Here is a 22739-nt window from a genome sequence, read left to right on the forward strand (position 1 = left end):
TGAAATAAAGGGGAATAGTTTGAGTCTCTGGTAACCTGCAGGATGTCAAAGGCTTGTGTAAACAATAAAGTTATCATATTTTAGGACAAAAAGAAATTTGCTGGATTTGAGTAACCTATGCATGTCGACACCCATGAAAGCAGGCATATACAATGAACTACTTAAAAAAATAGTGGTTTTAATTATTTTTAAATGCTTTAAACAAGAAAAAAAATATCATTTTCAGTAGCAAACAGGCATAAGCGCTTATAGTTAGTTATATTATAATTAAATCAGGTATAAACAGAGATGGACCGATCTGATATTACGTATCGGTATCGATCGGATATCGGAGAGAAATAAAAAATATAATCCGATCCGTTAAATATCAACAAAGCACCTCACAAAACTTGCAACACGGCGTAACTCGGCTCATAACCGTAGCACGTCGGAGCAGTGTGGTCACGTGATACAGCGGCTGTGTGTATTTGTAGCCTGGCTACCAAACCAGCATTTCATCTCCGAGGAAGTGATCCCAGAGAGAAGTAAAGCACGTGTGTAAGTTCATCTCTGAATGTTTGTAAAGCATTCCCACTTAAGCTTAACAACCGATATATGGAGCAACTGCCTCTTCTCTCTCCTTCCCTCTCCTGTTGCTACTTCAATCGTGAAACTGCTTAATGATCAGCTGATCGTCTTTTCTGTCGCGAGTCCGTCTCTCTTGTTTGTTTTTGGGCCACTTTGCACCAGAAAGAGGAAACCAGCGGCTGAACAACAGCAGCACGTTTAACCTTGATAAGCTGTTGTTAGAATTTATTTAATATTACTTTCTAGACCAGGATCTTTTTCTACGCAGCTGCCGGCTGTAACTGTGCAGGGGCGGATCTAGCAAAGTTTAGCCAGGGGGGCCGATAGGGCATGAACGGGGAAAAGGGGGCACAAAGACATACTTTTCTTTCTTATTCTCATTTAAAATGTGTAGCTTTTAATAAATAATTATCTGAATCTTACACCCAAAGTTTTAATCTGATGTAAAATATATAGAAGTCCATTACTGTATATAGTAACTGTTAAGTCTAATATACCCTAGTAAGCTATAGTACTTTTTCCTTTGGGAAGGTACCATCTGTGCAGTCTGCAGTTCTGTTGAAGAAAGATGTTGAATCTATTTAATTATTCTTGAAAAATAATTTATTTCTGTGCATTTTTTTTCCACACTGCATCAAATTAAAGTTGATTACATCGATTAAGCATCATGAGGTGGAGGGTAGGGGGTGGTTCCCTTTTTTTTTTTTTTTTTTTGCTGGGAGTTTGCAACCCTATTAGTTAGGTTGCTTAATATTTCTGCTAAGTACTCTTTAAAATACCAGAATAGGAAGGATGGAGTAGGTTTAAGTTTATTAGATTGATCAGTATTGCTGAACTATGAAATATTTTGGGTGCAGTGTATTTTTTACATACAGGTATAACAGAATAGCTTTAGTGTTGTTGTTTATTTAAACTTGAGTATGAACTTATACAAAATGCAGCAAGATATTAAAAAAACAGTTTTATTGATTAAAAAACACACTATATCGGATTCATATTGGTATCGGCAGATATCCAAATTTATGATATCGGTATCGGACATAAAAAAGTGGTATCGTGCCATCTCTAGCATAAACAGTTACAGGCATAAGCCTGCAGGTGCCGCTGTTCAGTCGATTAAAAAGAGCTCCATCATTGCTGCATTCAGTACATACAATTACAGATAAATCCTTCTATCAATAATGGTTTTTTTGTGATGTCTTTTACCTGCTTAATATATGAAACCAGGTCACAACTTCATGGCCTGAAGAGTGAAGACCGCTTGATTTTCAGTGAACCCAGGTTATCTTTGTAACCAAACGTTTCTTCAATGGCCACCTGAAGTGTTCTTTAAAAACAAATCAATATGCATGACTCGCATGTCTCTTCTAAGTTCATGGCAACTACTTGGGACTGGTGGGCTGAGCCTTGACCTCATCCAACCAGAGCTTTTTATTTGTTGTGTAGTGTAAATACTATATTATGCTATGGCATTATAAGGCAATTGTCTGGAACACAACATAGATTGCTTTTAGGTTAAAGGCTTTTATTTTGGTGAGTGAAATCTTGCATTTCGTATGGCACAAATTAGCATACGTGAGCAAATGAGCTTGTCTTGCTAATTTGTTTTGCTAGCATTAGCACATAACACTACAGAAGTGGGGCAAAACAAGTTGGTGGCGTCACAGTGGCTATGTCCATCTTTTTATATAGTCTGTTGTTCATTTGCACTAAAAGACACTGTAAGATCTTGGCTGTTCTAATTTTTGTTGAAAATTTTGTTTTAATTCCCATTTTTGCAAGTCAAAAGAAGCATTTTCCTTAACATCGCAATGAATCACAGATGCTAGTCAGGCTAACTAGCCAGTGTGAGTGTTAGCTGAAAAACTAAGACGAAAATGGCCAAAATGGAGAACTCAAGACATGAAAATAGTAGTCCACAAAACAGTTGTTATTAGATTTGTCTTTTTTAAAGGGTTTATGGTTGAATCAGTTGTCGCTCAGCTCTCTGTTGTTCATTTAATATAAGGGTAGAGAATGCATACATACCCTATAGCATTGTCTGCTCCATTGTAGCTAAATCTAACAAACAAAGTAATTTTATATCTTCTTTGGTATCGGGGGGCCTTTTCCGTTACTGAAAGCTTGATAAGGGTGACATTTTAAAAAAATGAAGGTTGTATCCAACGGAAATCTTTTACATGTGTTGGCAGACATCATGACCCTCCTGATATAGTGCTTAAGTATGCCTCAGGAAATCTCAAGTTTAAAGAAATATTTAACCAGTGTCTCTCACCACTTCAGCTAGAGCCTCAGGGCTTTAAATGAATAAGGTACTATTATTCTCCAATTAACCCAGGTTTATGAATTAATATGTTTGAACCCATCAACCAGGAAACCCATCCATAGTGTAACCTGACTCTTGACCCTTTGATAGCTGCAATGGAGGCATGGATGGAAGTTCAACTGCACCAGGACACTTCTGTGTTATTTACCCAGACGTCCAACAGACTTCTGGGTAAATAACACAGATGCTTGTGTGTGAATTTGTGGATAATACATGGCAGGTAATCAACTGAAATGTTGTTCTATTTTTCAGATGCATTTCTCTTTATGAACTCAATTACCTACCCCATAAAAGAAGCTTTGCAGGCAGCCACAGTGAGTAAAAATAAACTGTTCTCCGTGTGGTGTGGAAGCAGTGGGATGCGGCTCCACGTGAGCACCGAGTGTTTCAGTGCATACAAAACGGACACATAAACCTCTATGGGCTTCCCTGTGTCTTTCATTATTTTTATTCACCAGATATCACTCGGGTTTAGCGAGAAGACACATGCCACAGCGTGCTTGTTAAATCGGAGAAATCTGACAGTTACATCTTTGATATCTTCTTCCGGATTTCCTGCTGATTTGCACTTTTCAACTGCGACCAGGGAATTGTTGGGCTTCACTTTAAAATATGTCATCAGAATAACTAGGAAAATACTCAAACTCAGCAGCTATCATGTAAAACATTCACACACCGGATTATTAAAAAGTCTCTCACTGAGCATGACACAGAGTGATCTAACCGTTACTGGATGCAATATGTGAGGCTTTGTACCCCGGAGGATCGGTTGTGTGATGAGTCATGATTCTTGCGTTAGTCAACTTGTGCATTTGTGCTCATACTCCTGTGCCTCATTGTTTTGTGGGAAAGCTAGCGAGTGTTTTATTTTACCTCTCATAGCACAAAATCCTAGTAATCAGTCCTTCTATTCAAGACGTTTACATGGATTTTATGCCCAAAATTGTGTGTTCGAGGGGACCAGGTGTCTAGTCTCACTTTCATGTGGATTTGAAGTGCACTCACAGGCAATTTTTCTTTGTCAGTATTCAAGTGTTGCCTTGCCCTGTTGATCTTATCTGGGAAGCTTGAGCGCAAATCCAGCGAAAGCAGCTTTATTTTAATGTCACAGGTATTAGATTTGCTGAAGAGCGAATATTGAAATGGGCTTGAACTTGGCACTTTTAAGGGGCTCCGAATCCGTTCTGCTTGTGGTGCAGATCTGGGTTGTGGAAATGAGTTTTTCCTCTCTAGACCTGATGCTAGTCTAGCATTCTTTCCTTTTCACTTTTTTTTTTCCTTTTGGGAGGGGCGGGGGTGTTTCGCTGTCTCTTCCTCCAGTCTTACTTCTGCTGAGTCCCCCACGCTTTCTGACAAGAGTTTTATGCTAATGCAAGCAGTTTGGAAGGGTAGGGATGGAGGGGATGGGAGAAGGCAGTGACAAGGGACTGCGATTCGTCCAACAGACATCTTGTACTGGTAGCATGTAGAACAGAGCTCCTCATGTCATTTGAGCTGTAAGCTATTTCCTTTTATGTCCAATGCACATCTCTTAAGGCCTAATTATGCACGAGCTGCCAGAGACTAACTGTGTAACATACAAGCGGTTGAAGAAATTGTAAGAAATGTTCTCTCTGGTATCTTGGTGAAATCTACATAGATTAAGTACAAAGGAGGGTCCAATTACCATAAGTACCAATTAATATAACAAATTAGTCAAGGCAGGTATGTTATTTAAACGGGATTTTTGAACAAAAGCAGCATCTCCTCTGAGGCCTACATGACAGGCATACCGGAAAAGAAGCATTCTGACATCCTTGTCTTTTTAATGTTGTATTTTTGTGTAGATGAATCATTATTTCTCTGCCGAGTTGATTATGCGTTTTTTCTCCTCCGTAGCCTTCTTGCTTCGCATAGCTCAGCTTTGAGGAAACCAAAAGAAAAAGTAATTAATTTCTTGCCCTAGTTCTGGTCCAAACCCCGCATCGTCATAAGGCCTGAAGGTTTGGACACGTTTTACAGGGAAATTATCTCAGCAGTTTTGCACAAGTATCAAGGGGGTGTCACGAGGAAGTGTTCCTGTGTAAACAAGGCATTTGTATCAAAGATCCCATGAGTGATTCATCAGCCCCTATTGTTAAGCTTGATTAATCCTTTCACCTAACGTTGTAGCTCTGAGACTGCTACCCCACCTTCTGAGGCGGGTTTAGAAAAAGAAAAAAATTACATAAAGCTTCTGGGGCTATTCACGTGGGTCTGAGTGGGATGGCTTTAAGAGAACTCGGCGGATCACAAGGTCGAGTTCATTAACTGAGAGTAAACTCGTGGGAGAGGGTGCGTAAAAGTACACCTGGTGACAGTGTGAAAGAAAAGCCATCAGGTGACCCAATCTCTGCCCAGCAGCTGGCCACTCGCTCCCCGGCCAATTAGCCCGGAGAGTTGAGATGCTTTCACTCGGCGTGATAAGCCCCTGCCTCTTTCTCATCGTTCCCCTTTAATCAGCTTCTTCCTGAGCATCAGTCTTCAGATTAAGGCTCTATCAGCGCCGCGCAGAGGAAGGGCCTGCTCACTCGCAGCGGCCCGCCTCTTAACAGGAGAGGCAGCGGTGTGTGAGCGAGGGAGGCATGGGTCGACACAGATAAGATGCACCGAGTGTCAGTGAAGGAAGGATGAAGCAAAAGAGGGGAGGAGAGGCGGGGGACGCGAACAATCGAATGCGGTCTGTGGGTTGTAGGTGTGTGCAGTTTCTCTGTGCGCGCAGTGCTGATCGGTGTCTTGTTTGTTCATTGTAAATCAAAGACTACATCTGTTTTTCAGGCCTAAGCAAAAAATAAAAGAATCTTTGTTCCATAGATGATTGCTCTTCAGTCTGAAAACATAATAGTGTTATATCCAGAGTGAACGCCTTCCAAATTAATCAGCTGCATCTATCTTAAAAAAGTGTATCTGGAGGACTTGCACATTTAAAGAGATTTGTAAAGGTACATCGCGTTTAATCCCGACATAGATTTGGTTGCCCTCTGAACAGTGGATATCCGAGAGGATATCTGTGTAATTCCCTTTCCAAATGCAAGTCTATTCCTCTCGGTTCACTTCCCTCCATTCGGCAAGCCTCTTACAAGTGTACTTCACTGAGAGAGGGAGGGGACGTGAGAGTTGTTTAAGGTCCAACATAGTCTTGATATACCCTCTTGTTGTTACAAACAGAGGGATTATGGCCCATTGCCTTTTGAAAAAGCCTCTCGCTGTCCCCTTAGTAATGTTCCCATCATCAAGCTATTACACCAGCATGCACTTTCAACAGACTGACAGAGCACTTAGACCACTGTGGGTAGCATGAGAGAGAAGAAAGACGGGGGAGTTTGTGCTACCTGCAGAGACTTGTGTCCTTGTGTTTCACAGGATGTCAGCTTGATCCATCTGGGCCCTTCGGTGGCACAGAATCACAAGGCTCAAGGTCCCCTGCCGAGACATTGAAAGTATTTGATGAAGAACGGTTAGGAGAAAGCTGTTAAACATTTGCTTTTGTTCAGGGATTGAAACTCTGAGTCGGCGGAGGGTTGTAGGTGAAACATACTTTCCATTTCAAATTTGCGATTTGCATTTGTCCTTTCCTTATAGACAATATGATTTGGTCCAGATTTCTGTGACTTTTCCTGTATCGGACTTCAAAGTCACATTTTCATTATGCGGCAGCTGAGCACTGCCTGTTGGTTTAGTGGAACTGATTGTTTTTTGATGACGGTTGAGAAGGTGACTTACATATTTAGTTGATGCTTGATGGTGTAAAGTAAAGGGCACTGGAATGTTTTGGAGCGTGTGCACAAAATTACAATGCTGGACCCAAGCTGGCCCCTGAAAGCACCACAAGCGCTGAATGCTTATGAAGAGACGGCTTGGATTAAAAGTTCTTTCCTGTTCCCTCCGATAGTAACTATCTGTGATTTAAGTATAAGCTACCTCTCTTTGCATTTTTACTGCAAAAACATGTATATTGATAACATCACTTTCTGTAACACCAAGGGCAAATAATTTTATTCACTGTTTAGTTGTTTTGATGATTTCTTTGAACTGTCCTTTTTCCAGAGTGGAGGATGCACAGTATATATCTTTAGAAATATCTTTGAATGTTTAATATATCTTTAAAAATGACGATGTGCAAAGAGTCAAAGTATACCTACAGGCTCGAACATTTATACATATACCCCCCAGTAATATTTGGGTAAGTGCCCCTTAGCAGGTTGCACCTTAATTGCACCTCAATCAGACACTTTTGGTAACCAACAGCAAACGTCTGTTGGTTTGATCACTTTTCTTGCAGAATTGGATTTCCTTCAAATTGATTGGTTTTCTGACACAAATCAAGTTTTTAAGTGTAGTCCACAAATTTCAATAAGTTTTAAGGTCTTGGCTTTCAGTAGGCTATTCCAGAAGCTTAATGTTAGGCTGCTTTATCCATTCTAAAGCCAGTTTTGATGTATGCTTGTGATCCTTGTCCTGCTGGGCACTGATCCAATTGTGTCCAAGTTTCAGTCGGCTGGTGATTTCAAATCAAGTTGAGGAATTTGAAAGTAGTCCTCCTTTACTATTCCATCCAATGTGTGCAGTGTATCAGTACCACAGGCCACACAACAGCCACAGTGCATGATGCTTCCACCACCATGCTTGACAGCTGGTACACTGTCATTATGTCCTCAATCTTTGTCTCGTCTAACCATAAAACCTTTCTCCAGAAGCTCGGGTTCGCCCGGAACATACAGCTTCATTTTATTGTGTAATGCCATAGTCACCAGGGGAAAAAAATTGGAAACTGCAACAGGGCCGAAATTACTGCGACCGTGTGGAATGAAGTTTTGATCTTGTTCTTCTTTGGTTCTGGTCTGCAAACACTTGCAGTTGCTGTCTTCCAAGGTACTTCGGTGCATCAGGATGGTCATAAAACAGTAATGAGTCAGTCTGTTATCTGTCTACCTGAATGGTGTCAAGTTTGCATTTGTCTGTGATAATAAAACAGTTAACTGTAAACTCTGTGAATAAGTGAATATTGCAAATCTGTCCAGATGCACAGAAATTCACGTTAATTATTTGCATTTAGAGTCCAGCTATAAATTTCATAGATTTGAAAGCAAAAGTAGGCACTTTCTCCCAAAACAGTGATATAGTTGCTGCAGGAGAGCAATTTAACTGCAAACTGACATGGACACTCTGGAATATGGAATATAACCAGAATGCAACCAGGTGAGTTGATTCCCCTGTGTTGCAGATGCCCATATTGGTGAGGACTGACTCTGATGATGTGCAACATGTTTTTGCAATAGTCTTTCTAGGTTTATGAAATTAGACAGAAATTATTTGTGAACCTTTGCTAATCTGTCTGAGAGTGGTTGCAGTCACTCAGAGTCTGGTTGCCTCCCACCTTGCAACCTCTGCAATCGCCTTGCCATCAAAGTGGTCATTAAGAGGTCGATGGTTCACACTCAACATGTGGTTGCAAGTACTTGCTGCCGCAGGAAGAAAAAAAAAGCACTGAATGTGACTCAGTGTGACTGAGCCATAAGGTGAGCTCATGTTGCATTTTGAAAAGAAATATTTTAATTATATTATTTTCCACTTTTGCTCAGTTAAATGTTTTAAGCAACATCAGTGTGGAGTATAATTACCAAAAAATAAAAAATAGAGGCTTAAAAATATTCTAAACAGTCAAGAACGTTAACAGAGCAAAATCTTTGTTTTGCATCCATAATCAGCACTGTTGCTCCTGGTGCGTTTTATTGTCTAAATGTATGTTTTCAGTAGATACCGTGGTAAAAATAGCATTTAAACACCATCACAAGCCTTGTTAAAAGTAAGCCTGCCCCTGCAGATAAAGCCAACTGTAGGCAGGCAGAACATCTGTCTTCAGAACTAAAGCGCCATTCATACCTGTGAGAAAATGTATGAAATGAGCAAGTTGAATTTGTGTAGAATTTGCCTTCCCAACCTAGTTTTATGTGGCCAAACTCCAGGGACCAGACCCAGGCTTGCAGAAAAGAACAGCGGCTTGGCAGAGTGGTTATCCATCATGCTTCAGCTTCATCTCCACAGGGGGAAACGGTCAGAGAAACACACACACACTCTCACTGTTTGTTTGCTACGATTACCACCTCTGAGAATATCCTTGCCAGTGACTAAATTGGCCGCAGGAAACACGTTTTGGAGGCAGTGCGAGGGTGCCCATTAGCAAGGAAACCAGGTGCGCTGTTTTTCCCAAATCCCAGGATTTATTCCGCGGTCATCAGACCCAGAGGAATAGATGTTATTTGGCCTTGTTTTATTTTGAACAGAATAAATCATATGGGGATCGAGGAGGAGGGTTAAGCTAACTATGACTTTGCAAAGTCATCCCCTCTCAGTCATTTGTTTGTATCCACTGAGGTTTGAATCCTGACATAAAGAAGCCATTTGAGTGGAGGAGCTCATTTTTATTGAGTGTCAACATTTAGTTTACCATGCGTCTTCTCCGAGGGTGCGTACATCTACATTTCTCCGGGGTCGCCCTGAGCGGCCTGTCAACCGAATGAGGTGGTTATTAATGTAGACACTTGGCGGTGTGCTTACTGCTTCCATGTGGCTGTGACAGAAAGGCTTTTACGTGCGCCGTGACAATGCACACGTACAATGAATGCACTGTAAACCCGAATCAGTTCACTGAACTTAAAACATTTGTGGAAACTGATTACCTCAAAAGTTTTAAGTACACAAACTCATCTCTTCTAAGTATGGGGGTACTCAAAATTTGTATTTATTGTTAACTTAAAAATTTTTTAATTATATTTTTATTTTATTAATTGAGCTTTACTTAAAAACTATATACTTTAATTTTAATATTTTTGTGTTTTTTGTAGTTTACTATTTTGATCCAACACAATGCAATTATATTACAACCTAAACGCAAATTATATGATTATTAATTAAAAGATATTTATTTTTAAATGTTTGAGTTTAGACTAGTAAAAAAAATTTGAGAAATTCATTTACTTTACATTTTGTTTATTTAACATTTTTTTATGGAAATGTAAAAACATCACAAATGTTTTTATAAAACCATTAACATGGACATGGGCACCATAAAGTGAGCATTATAAATTCGGTGTAGAACATCTTTTTGTAAAATCACAAAGGACAACATCAGTCCTAATAGCATCTTTCTCAAAATACACAAAAATTCAAAATAAAAATTCAAATACTAATCACTTTTGTTTGAAAAAGAAATAAAAAACAATTTTTAAAAATGGATACAAATAAAGATGATCATCTTACAAATAACAAGAACAGGCAGGCAAGTATAGGAAAATTAGGTAAACTGATGGAGTTAAATCCACCCAAAGCCTGTAGTAAACTTAAAGTGCTTTAAATAAAGTGCTTCAAACAAAGTGCTCAGTAACAGAGTGCATGTCCTAACAAACATTGCCTTATATTCCTTCCAAAACTACTCTTTCAGCAACAAATCATTTTTAAGAGCATGTAGGCAGGGTTTCAGGGGTTTGCCGTCATCAAGCCCCATGAAGATTTTTTGGACAAAGGTAAATGTGTGAACCAGCTTCCTGGGGTAGTCTAAATGCAGAGCATAGATCAAGCCAAACAATAAGGCAAATGCATCTGCAAATCTGGGAATATCACGCATCACCAAGTCGCCTTTCACCACAACGGCCATGCTTGAGGAAGTAAAATGGACAGAACTGGTCTGGGAAGTGCCGTTGGTAACCACTGTGAGAAGGGCAACTGGAGTGTCAATGAGGGTCGACTCATCCAATGTGTCCGCCTGGAATAGACACAGTATCAATAAGTAAGGTTGGTTTGAGAGAATGTGACAAGCAAGACCTGTAATCTAGCAAAAAATTCAGCAGTGTAGTGGGTTACTTTGTAACGGGTTAGGGTACTCTACTTTTTTGAAAAATGTACATTAACGCGTTAGCTTCTGTCATTACATAATTAGTATGTTTGTTATTTTTCTAAAAAAAAAAAAAAAAAAGAAGTAATTTTTTATTTTATGACTTTATCTCAAAAAGAAACTAAATCTTGACTTCAGCCTTGTTTTTGGGGCCACCTGCAGCGTAGCCGAAGTGCTGTGATACGCCTGTGCCCTGCTCCTGACTCTGTGTGTGTGTGTGAGGGTTTTCTAAAGAGAGGGTATTTTGCTTGTACAATTTGGTAGCTGCTAGGGTATTAAATTGTATTTTAAAAAAAAACATGGTGTTTTATCTCACTGGCAGAATTTAAGTGATGCAAAAATACACTTACATTACATGTCTTAAAGAATTCTGGGTCCTCCTCCCGCAGGTATACAGGAAGGGCACGAAGCACTGCAGTGCGTTTCACGTTGACATCAGGCGCCTCCTAAAAAGGGAAAAGAAAAGTTCATTGAACACAAAGTTTTCAGGTGTCATTCTTTGGGGAGAATACATGTTTATGAAACTGCATGGCATGTGACTCTACATAATTTTGGAGACATTTCTTTTAAGACAACCTTTCTGTCTCTTATGACAAAGAGTCTGTATCTTACTCATTTGACAAAAATCCTACACAGTATTTTAAAATAATAACAGATCAGAGCTGTAATCTGTATAGAACACAGATGTTCAAAGCAAGGAAAAAATTGAGTTTTTATCAGTGAAACGTTTAATTTGTGTTAATTTTATCATTATCAATATTCACCTGAAGATCATAATGATTCAGGATGGTTCGCAGAGCCTCCGATATCTTGCCAGTCCGTGCAGCCTTCTATCTGTATAGAGCCATGAGTCGTGGTGTGTGTCTGTCAAGTTCAGCGTAGAACTGGTTCCGCAGGTTGATGTTTGTGACTCGGTGGAACTCCGCACAAATCTAAAATAAAACAGGAACAAAAACATCAACATGAAGCCAAATTACTGACCAAATTTACATCTTATCATTAAAGAGGAATTGCCCAACTTCTGTCTAACCTTGTTTTATAGATGTCCTATTAAGTTTTTTGTTTTTTTTTTTAAATTGGACCCGAACCACAAGCACAAGTGTATCACAAAGCTGAAATATATTTTTGTTTGTTATCTATTATTTATTTATTTGTTATTTATTTATTATCTGAATCTGAAGAGATCTGCTGAACTTGCATTGTTTCATGTTAAACTGAAGAAGAAAAAAAAAATCAAAGCACAGATACCTGAGAGTCAAATAGCAGAGCAGGCCATTTCTCTAAGAAGTTCTTTACCATTGGGTTGTCTTGAACAATTTCATGGCGACGAAGTGGAAAGGTAGTCTGCATCAGTTTTTCAATCATTATTTTGTTGGGCTCAGTCTTCTCAACCTCATTTTTTATCTGGACTCTCATATCCTCCAAACTGACCTGATCTTCTCCTCTTGGAAAGTTTGGGAGGTAGTTCACCTCAGCTCTACTGGCTCTTTTTATGTTTGAGTGGGGGTGCTCTCCTTCAGGGTTGTTAACACTCCTCCTGCCAGCGTTGACAGACACCTCCACACATCCAGATCTGGCTAGCTTGGTGCGATACTTTCCCATCTTGAATTTTAAACTGGTCTTCCAACCATAACTTCCATTCCTACTTCCAGGCTCTTTAAGACATGGATGAGTGGTAACAAGAGCTTCTGCTGCCAAACCGACATCTCCATCACTCGGATAGGCTTTGAAGGTGTGCATCGCTGAAGCCATGGTCTCCAAGATGTTGTGCTTTTGGGCTCGAGTCAACTTCAGATGTTTTCCAGACATCTCAAAGGCTCTATTTCCCTCCTCAAGTACATGTTCAACTTCGTAAGAAAAGGTAGGTACTGGGAAAGTGTCAGGCCAACACTTCAGACGCTGAGCTAAAGGCACATGAGGAAGGATGTCTGTATCAGAACTTGCACAAGAACTGACATCACTTTCAGATCTCACTACTTTTAGTGTGCCCTTCTCCGGCAACTCTTGAATATCCAGTAGGCAGGTAAGTTGCCCATCAAAGTCGGGGTCTTTGTATTGTAAGGTAAACTCAAAGTCCAGCCTAGGGTTGAGCTTCTCACGGAGTATGGTGATTAGTTCTTCCACCGACTCAGGCCGCTTAGTTAGAGAAACCTTCACAACAACATCTGTGGTGAGGTGAACTCTCAGCAGGAACTTTTGGGATACTGCCATCATCCTATGAATAAAACAAGGAATGGAGATGATTTTTAAAAAAAATGAATCGTCTCATAAGCACTGTACATCATACCATTAACCTTATTATTAGGGGTGGGTTTTTATAATCGATTCATCGATTAAAATCGATTCTGGCTTGGATAACGTAAAATCGATTCATTAAAATCCTGAATCGATTTTTTAATATAAATTTATTTTGCCGGAAATGCCAGAATCTCTGGTGAAATCTCACAAAATTTCAACAACCACCAAACAGCTAAGACAGTAAATGAGAGCAGGAACACCAATTCTGCACAAAGACTTAAACACACAGCGCAACCCGCGGATCAGAATCAGTTAGATGTCGCCTTTCTCACAGTCGGGGCTGAAAGCCGACAGCTCGCTGATTCTGATCTGTCGGCGGGTCCGCGCTTTGTGTTCACGCCCTTTATGAGCTGATTCTAAAGCTGTTAGTTTGATGTCTCTCCAAACAATATTGACCGAACCAGCAGCAAAAGAAGATCCAAACTACGCTTCACATTAACACCGTCATGTATTCACTCTTACTTTTACTGTTTTGCTTCGACCACGATGCACAGCTCTCTCTCTCTCCCTGTACTTCAAGAACAGTTTCCCGTCTAAAAATCTGTTTTCTGCATTATTCGCTTGCTTGTTACGCACAAGTCTACCATTGTTTACAGCGCTGTCGGCCAACGTTTTTTTTCTTTGTTTTATATACTTCCGAAAAGAAAACCTAATTTCTGCCGTTCAATACTGAACAAATTTAAACTTTTTAAAATTATGCAAAACGCTTAGCCGTGTCTCTAATAAAACCGCTTTAACATCAGAGGTAATGTTCATATGTTGATTAATGGTTTTCTTTCGTTTTTGATGTACTGCAGAATATTTTTATAAAATCCCAGGCCAGGAAAATCGCCTTCATGTTTTTCTGTGTTTTATCCTCAGCTACTTTAACACAAAAGCATCTGCTGTGATGCTCACACCTTTGATAAAGTCTTGCGTGTGTCAGCTTCCTTTTTATAGATACAAAAATATGTAAATATACTGTTCTGAATTATAATATTTCTGACTGTCAAAATTTCCCAGATTCAAATCGAATTGAATCGAATCGAATTAAATCGAATCGATTCGGGACCTTGTGAATCGGAATTGAATCGATTCACGAAATCAGTGACGATACCCAGCCCTAGTCCTGACACACAGGCTGGTGTTTGTACAGCTTCCACAAACACAATAATTTTGTATTTTTAAGAAAAATAAATGCAATATAATCATAGTAAACACACTAACGCTCACGAACACCACCTACTGCCAACAGCGCATAACATACAACTCCCTTCAGTTACATCACACGTCCAGATTATGAAACTTTCAGTCAAAATTTGGGTTTCTAAACATTTTTAATTTTGAAATACCCCAATCAACGTATGAAGACGGTTTTTGGGGGACATTTTATATGCGTTTCAGCAACTACTGAAATCTGCACTTTAAGGGACTTAATGAATGGTTTCTTTTAAAAATTAAAAATGATTGAGTATTTTCACATCACATGAAAATATAAATTTTTAATACAAATTTGGCCCTACAAAAAAATGGAAACTCAGTAACCAATATAATGGAGATTCTCTAAACATGAGCAAATATCACAGTAAAATTGTTGATTGGGATTTACACATTGGATGTATCCTCAGTAATTTTGTACAATTATACAAAATTATTTTATAAGAACGCAACAACTGATGAAACAACTTACTTATGTGACTAAATATGAAGTGTTATAACTTACCACAAAGGTTGAACTGTGCCACCGACCCTTGGTAGATCTGCACATGATAAAAAGATGCATTATAAATAATAACACAGCTATTAAAAATTATACTGGCGGGGTACATTTAAGATGTTAATGTCACAAAATAAAATAGACCGGTTGAAAGAAGTACAAGGTAATGGTAATGGGGGGAGCCATGAAAATATATATTTTCAACATGATTCAGTGTGACAAAGCAGGGGCATGATTAAAAAGAAAAAAAAAAAACAGGTCTTTTAACCTACAAATGTTTTAATGGCCATGAAGAAAGGACTCTTCAATAGATCTTTCAACTCACCTGTGTTTACTGTCTCCACCTGAAATTACTTGCAGTCTTAAGTTTTTTTCTTCGGTCTTCAGCCTTGGAATAAAAAATAAAAATACTGAAAACCTTATCAGCACACTAAATATACAACACCTTGCTATATTTCAATCTGGGTATTACTTTTAATTGTTTAAGATAGAAGTTGCCACTGCTAGCTAAGTCACTTTTGAATGATGCTAATGAGAAGAAAAAAAAAACCTGCCGAACAATGAGGCTGCTGTTGTAAAAACGCCAACTTTCTTGCGTTGGCAATGGGTCGTTAAAATATCACTAAGACACTTTCTTTATGTGCAATTCTTATTAAAACTGTGTTTTAATCGGTTAAAACTGTAAAAATGACGACATCATCGGTTTGAAAAAGAGCGCGAACAACCGCGAACAACTATTCACTACCTGGGTCTGTGCTGTTTAACACAAAAGTGCATTCGAAAACAAGTTATTGGCTTCAACATATTAATATACTTGCTTTTTTACAGAAAAAATAAACATAACGAAGGTTCCGTTTTACTTACAAGTTTCTCCAAATGTGCTCTCCAGTCGCTCGAGAAGGGCAGCCATATTGAACAGAATTTTCTGTCAACGTCGTTCAGGTTAGAGAGAAAACGTCATGACGTCATGACGTACACATGCGGAGCTCGAAAAAAAAAACATTTACTCAAAAATCATAATTAAAAAAGCAGTATTTACTCTTAACTTCTAAGCCATGTACAATTATAACTGTTTGAATCGTTAACAGAACAGAAAAGTTTTAAGTTGTTTCAACTTTGTGACGAATTTCAATTGTTGTATCCACAAACTTTATAAGTCAGGTATACTGTTGGGGTTTACAGTGTGGAGGAAAAGCACCAATTATGGACGCAGTGCCCCGAAGTGGCTTTTAGAGGAGTTATCTTGAAACTGCCGCTGACACACATCCGCACACACTGCTGCATCTACATGCACAGTGTGTTTCCTTTTCAACTCTTTGATTACTTCGTGGATGCAGTGATTGTGAGGCCACCCTTGATTAGCTCAATTTATTCCCCAGCCATGCCAGAGGGCCATTTAGGGAAGTTTTTGCAGACTCTTTCCATTTATCAAGATGGGAGGCAGACATGATTTGAATCTTAATATGTCGTTGCAGCTTGGTACAAACAACTGCAAGGAGCCTAACTTTGTTTGGTCTATAAGATGAGAGCGAGAGCATGAAGTTTTCCTTATAAGATGTTCAATGCATGAGCTTGGATCCTTGTGCTCTAGATGTAAAATCGAATGCTCCTTGACTTGGTAAAATTATGGTGATTCAGCGAGAGGAGCAGCGGGAAAGGTTATTCTTGGATAACACTTTATAAAATGCTGCTTACTAACCATTGCTGACTAACAAAAAATGATTCATACAGCCATGACACGGTGTCAGATCACACCACACCTCAACCACCACTACAAACCACCTGGTGTCTATATTAACTGGGAAGAACTGCAGTGTGGGTTTTTTTTGTTTTTTGTTTTTTGTTTTTTTGGGGGGGGTAATGCAGTAATTGTGTGGTTATCATATCAGTAAGGCAACTATAATCGAAAGATGATTCTTATTTCTGTCTGCACTCATTTATATTTGGCAGGATGGATCTTTAGCAAGCACCAAGAACGCCACAAGAAGTGAAAAGTGGTTTGCAGCAACTATTGAACTCTGTAGGAAAACGTCTTTCAGTCTTGACCTCTGTAAACACTTATCTGCTGAGTTTAAAGGCTATGATACTGCGTTATCAAACCAGACACACATTTGGCTAGTGACTATCAATCACAAGTCATTAGCCAAAGAGCTCTGTACTGACCAGCCTCTCCTTATCACATCACATCTTGTTGCAACCAAGGTGCTCATCTTGAGGCTTCAAAATGAGACTATTGGGTGACATCACAGTAGTTAAGTCCATCTATTATAATTGCAAAGCATTGATCTGGCACATTTATTTACTGATGAATGATGAGTTCTTTATCTGTTTTTAAGTCACTCTTGAAAACCCACCTCTTTACCCTGGCCTTTGACACCACGTGAGATGTTGGTTTTTATTTTTATTTTAGTTGTTTTTAGGTGATTCGATGCTGTTTTATCTTGTTTTTGTTTTAATATAGGGCTGTTTTAATTGTATGTTTTATGTGTTTTATTTATTTATTTTGCTGTTTTCTGTTATTCTATTGTTTTAACTTATTTTCTGTACAGCACTTTGTTCCTGTGCTGGGTATTTTAAAGTGCTCTATAAATAAAATTGGATTGGATTGGATGAAGTAGAAATTTCCAACATTCTAACACGGTCCTGCCCCTTATCACCACTTTTCACTCATGTGGGGGACTGACCTGGGGAGTGCCTGTGTCTTGTTCGGTCAAGCTTTTGAGTTGTTTGAAATGCCCGAGTGGTTTTTGGACAAGACACTTGAACCCTAAGTTGTCTCTGGATGGGAGGCAGGCAGCTCTGACCCCACTGGTGTGTGTCTGAATGAGTAAATGAATGTAAACACATTAAAAAATACTTTGTGGAAGTTCTTGAGGTTAAAAAGCAGAATGTTAGTGCAGACTAGTGTGTGTTTCGTCCTGAAAAACGCAGTTTTAGCTTTTTGGGTGGAAAAATTAGTTTGTAATTCTATATTATTATTTACAATAAACATGTTAACAATCTTCTGAAATTCTGCTAAATCAAGTATCCAAAGTAAAGATGGAACTATATCATTATAAGCATTGCATGTCTTATTTTCGTACAGTCTCCATCTTTGACATTGTAATTTTTTTTTTTTAATTTCAGTGATATGACAGTCGTGTTTATAGGAACTTATTTGCTTTTAAATTAAGGCAGCTGTACAGTTATTAATTTCAAATTCACATTATACTTACATATATTTAAATTCTAAAAGAAAAAACCTGAAGGACATTTTTCTCTAAAGCTGAGGAGTGGTTCACGTTGGCGATGATAGCAAGGCTTATGGAAAGCATCAGTCAAACTGTGCAAGGTTGCCTTGGCAACAACCTTTTATAGCCCGGGTAATACCTTGGCAACAACTTTATAGCCAGGTATTGTAGGAAGTGTTTGGAGGAGGGGTTGGCTCGCGTGCCTTGTTTCAGCAGATCCTGGACCAGTTTATCCTCTCAAATCTTGTCCTTATCTGAGGGATCAGCCTGAAACTGCTCCCCACAACCTGGTGTTGGACAACCAAATGGAGGTCAGGTAGCAAACAACCAGTTGAGGATTTAAGGGGCTTTAAAAGGGTGAAACAGTAGATTATCTCTCGTTTTTCTGGTAGCCAAACCGAGGTTTAATAGCCTCTTTCCAGCTCGGGCGTGTGACGGCTATCCACTACTGTCTCCAGTAGGCATAATCAGTTTACACTGACGTCATTGGTTTGACAATGAAGGAAGAAGAAATGGATAGCGAGGTGGACATTAATTCTCAGTTAATGTCTTATTTATCTCTAGAGGCAGAGAAAAGCTTCCAAATTCATCTTAGTTCACTTCTGGATTGATGCGACGGGAATTCTTTAACCTGACGTGATGAGAGCTCACATCAGCCTCGTATGTTGTCCAATCACACTCTCCTTTATAGAGCTGCCTCCCGGGAAATCATGTGTATCTCAACAAATGTGTTCAACTTAACCTGCATCTACCCCAAATGTATTAACTCATGCAGCGTACACCTAATGCCAATCCTCTTTGCATCAATCCCCACACCCACCCTCGAAAAAAAACAACCCTTTTTGCAACTCTGCGCTTTTCAGTCCCAAAATAGCCGAATCACGGGAATGTGGCAGGATTGAATCTGTTCTGGCTGATTGCATTGTCTTTTGCTCCTTCTCAGGCTACATTAAGCGGCAGAAGCTTTGGACGTATAAAAAAGTGATGGATGCCTCCTTCTTATGTCTGAACCCGCCTGTAGCTGACCTCAGCAGAAGACAGGGAAGGCAACAAAAAAAAGAAAGACACGGTGATTTACTGACCAGGCCAGTGAAAGTAGAGGGGAGGATGAATGCCACTCGACTTTCACTGACAGTCAGAGATGTAAAAGGAGAGCTCTGACTGCTTCTGCTTCATCTTTTCTTTCACCGTGATCTTCAGAAGGAGCATGTGGATTGGCAGAATTGCGGAGGGTAATTATCGCTTGCTGGGAATCACACAATTTTGTGATTAGCTATCAAATCTATTTCGTTCCTCGTCTTCGGTTTACGGTTTACTCATTCTCTCCTCACTAATTAGTCTGCACGGTCAGAATGTTATCTGCTCCCCTCTCCCTTCAGCCATATTATTCAGTGCTGTCAGTCTCATTTCATCTCTCTAAGGGATTTAGCATTACAAGAACATCAAGATCAAGTGGTGCAGCGGTGTTTTTAGTACTAAGTGGGTGCATCTGCTGTGACCCTGCCATCCATCTGTCAGTAATAATTAGGCTGGTAGACAGATTTTCCTTTGTGTGCTAAGCAAACGATGGGTGAACCCAGGATTCTTTCACATATGTGGAAGTTTGTTCGGCTGTTTGGAAAGGCACAGATTACTCAGGCAAATGCCAGAGAGCCCATTATCCCGCATACGGTAACACAAGTCAGGGTCAGTTCTGATAGATCGATATGCGCGGCATGGACGGGCAGGACACAGGAGAGTTCAAGGGTCATTCGTCACACTCAAATGATAGACACTCAGTGTAATATGAAAGTAGGCATTGCAAGGGGAGAGAACAGAGAGGGAGAATGACAGATGGATTGGGGCGGCGGCTGCAGTGATGCGGACACTGCACCGGTACGTTGTGGTGGAGAGAGCTGAGACTAAATGCGAAGCTGTCGATTTACCGGTTGATTTACGTCCCCACCCTCGCCTACGGTCACAAGTTCTGGCGTAGTGACCGAAAGAGCGAGATTGCAGATGCAAACAGTGGAAATGAGCTTTCATTGAAGGGTGGCTGGCCTCTCCTTAGAGGTGAGGTAAAGAATTCAGTAATTCGAGAGGGGATCAGAGTAGAGGTGCTGCTCCCTAACGTTGAAAGGAGCCAGTTGAAATGGTTCAGGTACCTGACTAGGATGGATCCCGGATGATGTGTCCTTCTGTCCTACCAGAATGATGCCTTGGAGCAAACTCAGGACATGCTGGAAAGATTACATCTCTGTGTTCCCTTGGAAGTCTATACTTAAGTTGCTGCCCTCTTCACCTGGCTCAAGATAAACGATAGAAAATGGGGGGATGGATCAATGAATGGATCGCATTCTGTGAAGTTGAATCCATTTATATAATTACAACATCAATTATTTTCTTGGCTATTTTCTCACAAACAATTCAATTAAGCCAATCTCAAACTGGGAACCCATCAGCTTTAGTCTGATGAGTTGGCCTTCTGTGATGCTGGACAATATTTTCAGGCTTCTGATACAGCCAGCAGATATCCATTTCCTATTCCATGTGTCACTGTTTACGAGGGTAGAACAAATTTGAGAAGTCTTCTCACTGTCAGGCAATAACTGATGGTTCCAAGATTGAATTTTGGCAAAAAACTTTGGAGGCTGTTAACCAAAGCAAAGTTTGACAAACCCAGCCTGTCTTTGAGTTAGGTGGCAAAAACTAACAAAAACTAAAACCGTGGTCAGAAACTATTCACTTGCACTGTCACACCCTCCTTCCACATAAAATGAACCAATCAAGCGCTGCCGCCTTCCATCAGGAGGAGCAGGTCACGTGGAGATATGAAGAGTATGAGAAATATTTATGTAACAACAAATAGCAACAGCAACGGGGCTGTTAAGATTGCTCCGAACCCAGTGAGGGAATATGGTTAGTGCACTCTCAGTGGTGCCATTTATATTTATAAGTGACAGCTCCATAAACGTAAACTTTAAACTTGATCCACTTAATACTCGAGAAGTGCATTCAGCTTTGACACTGTGATATGATGACAGAGGAGTGGAAAGCACTTTAGTTTTTGGCCAAATCAAAGAGAAAATAGTTTTCATGATAAAATATTCTCTGTGATGTTCTAATATTCTTCTTTTAGCTTCAATGCCAGCAGAATAACACAGACTTCAGCAAATCAGTAGCAGATTTTCTGCACAGATTCGCTTGATGGCTTTACTAATGTGTCGCTCAACAGGTCTGAATTTATCAGCTCCTGCAGCTCATAGTTAGCATTGTCAAGGAGTGTTGTCGGGGAATTAGTGTCAGTGTGGTTACGGCTGATTTTGAACTGATCATCCATCTATCCATCCATTTTCTTCCACTTATCTGGAGCCAGGTCATGGGGGGCAGCAACCTAAGCAAACAAACTCAGACCTCCCTCTCCCCAGCGGCTTCCAGTGTAGTATATATAATGTCCCCATCGTGTCCTGGTTATACCACCAATGCCTCCTTCTGGTAGGATATGCACAGGACACCTAACCCAGGGGCATCTTAGTCAGATTCCTCTCGCAGCAAAAAGCCAGCTGCCCTTCAGCGAAGGCTCATTTCTGCTGCTTTTTTCTGCCATGTTTGTATGTTTTTCAGTCACTAACCAAAGCTTGTGAACAAAGGGAGATGATGGGAATGTAGATTGTCCAGTTCTCTCTACACCATGATGGACTGGTGCACCGTCATAATTCATCATTGCAGCCTCAGCCCCAATGCATCTGTTGATCTCCCCTCTCTTAAGCTGGGCATACACTGTGCGATATTTGGCCCATTTTGAGATAATTTTTCAGTTGTGCAACCGTTTCTCCTTAATGGTGTGTCGTGCATCGTGTAGTATACATGGGGCAACAAGAAGCGATTAACACCTCACGACCAGCTCCCGATCATCAATCGTATAGTCGCAAGAAAATCAAACCTGTCTGAAATCCTGTCGCCCCTCATGAGGGTATCAACGCAGCCTCTCACACTGCGCACGTGCAAACACAGAAGTTGGCGTGAAAAGGTTGGAGTAACCTGGCAGTGCAGCGTGTGATCTGGACACAAGCGACGGAGGCCCAACTTGTAGAACTTTGGCAAGATCATCCTTTTCGATGTGGCCTCACAAAATTATCACGACCACAAAAACGTGGAAAGACTTGCATGCACATGCCTGGTCAATGTTTTTATTTAGCAATTTAGCAAAGTTGATGGTAGTGGTGTGTGTGTCTGTGTGAGTGAAAGACAGAGAGGGAGAGCGAGAGACAGATTTTGTGTTATAAGCTTCATGTTATGGACGCACAGTGTGAGCACTCAGGTCGCATCAGGGCATCGGGCCGTGTGAGAACATGCACTGTGACTTACAAATTTCTAACCCCTGCGATTCAATCGTTGAGCAGAAGCTGAATAACGCGACTGAAAAAATTGCAGTGTATGCCCAGCTTTATAGACAAGATCCTGAGATATTTACTCCTTGACTTGGGGCAGCAACTTGTCCCCTGGTCATAGCACATAAACTGAACCAATGAGTATAGCCTGCTATAAAGTGCTCAACATGGCTTTCTAACCCTACAATTTTACTTTGCAGTACACCCAGGTGTTCTTACCCTAAAGTCATTGATTGGCTCAGGGTTGGGACTTGTGTTTGGGTTGCTTCTAGACATTAACTTCATAAGAACTCAAAAAATAGATAAAGGAATGTCTTCACTCCGACTCCCAAAAGAATCAGGC

At 40.1% G+C, this 22739-nt stretch overlaps 2 protein-coding genes across 3 annotated transcripts in view; one reads left to right on the forward strand and one right to left on the reverse strand.

Moving 5' to 3' along the window:
• LOC102779280 (interleukin-1 receptor accessory protein-like 1-B) overlaps window positions 1–22739 on the forward strand; it is a 331658-nt gene that overhangs the window by 242506 nt on the left and 66413 nt on the right. The window lies entirely within an intron of this gene.
• On the reverse strand, window positions 9885–15895 carry LOC148096290 (uncharacterized). Its single transcript, XM_087836498.1, has 7 exons — window positions 15661–15895; window positions 15122–15184; window positions 14803–14839; window positions 12051–13017; window positions 11567–11734; window positions 11153–11248; window positions 9885–10673 (listed from the first exon to the last, which is right to left on the reverse strand). The coding sequence occupies exons 4-5, from the start codon at window positions 13014–13016 to the stop codon at window positions 11633–11635; spliced, it is 1068 nt and encodes a 355-aa protein (XP_087692624.1). The 5' UTR covers window position 13017; window positions 14803–14839; window positions 15122–15184; window positions 15661–15895; the 3' UTR covers window positions 9885–10673; window positions 11153–11248; window positions 11567–11632.

The sequence above is a fragment of the Neolamprologus brichardi genome, chromosome 23 (assembly GCF_056152115.1).
Source record: "Neolamprologus brichardi isolate AB-2024 chromosome 23, ASM5615211v1, whole genome shotgun sequence".
Lineage (NCBI taxonomy): Eukaryota > Metazoa > Chordata > Actinopteri > Cichliformes > Cichlidae > Neolamprologus > Neolamprologus brichardi.

Coding starts and splice junctions, on each gene's coding strand:
- LOC148096290 (XM_087836498.1), bottom strand. CDS start 13,016: ATGATGGCAGTATCCCAAAAGTTCCTGCTGAGAGTTCACCTCACCACA. Junction 11,735..12,050: donor CTCTGCTATTTGACTCTCAG/GTATCTGTGCTT, acceptor GTTTTATTTTAG/ATTTGTGCGGAGTTCCACCG.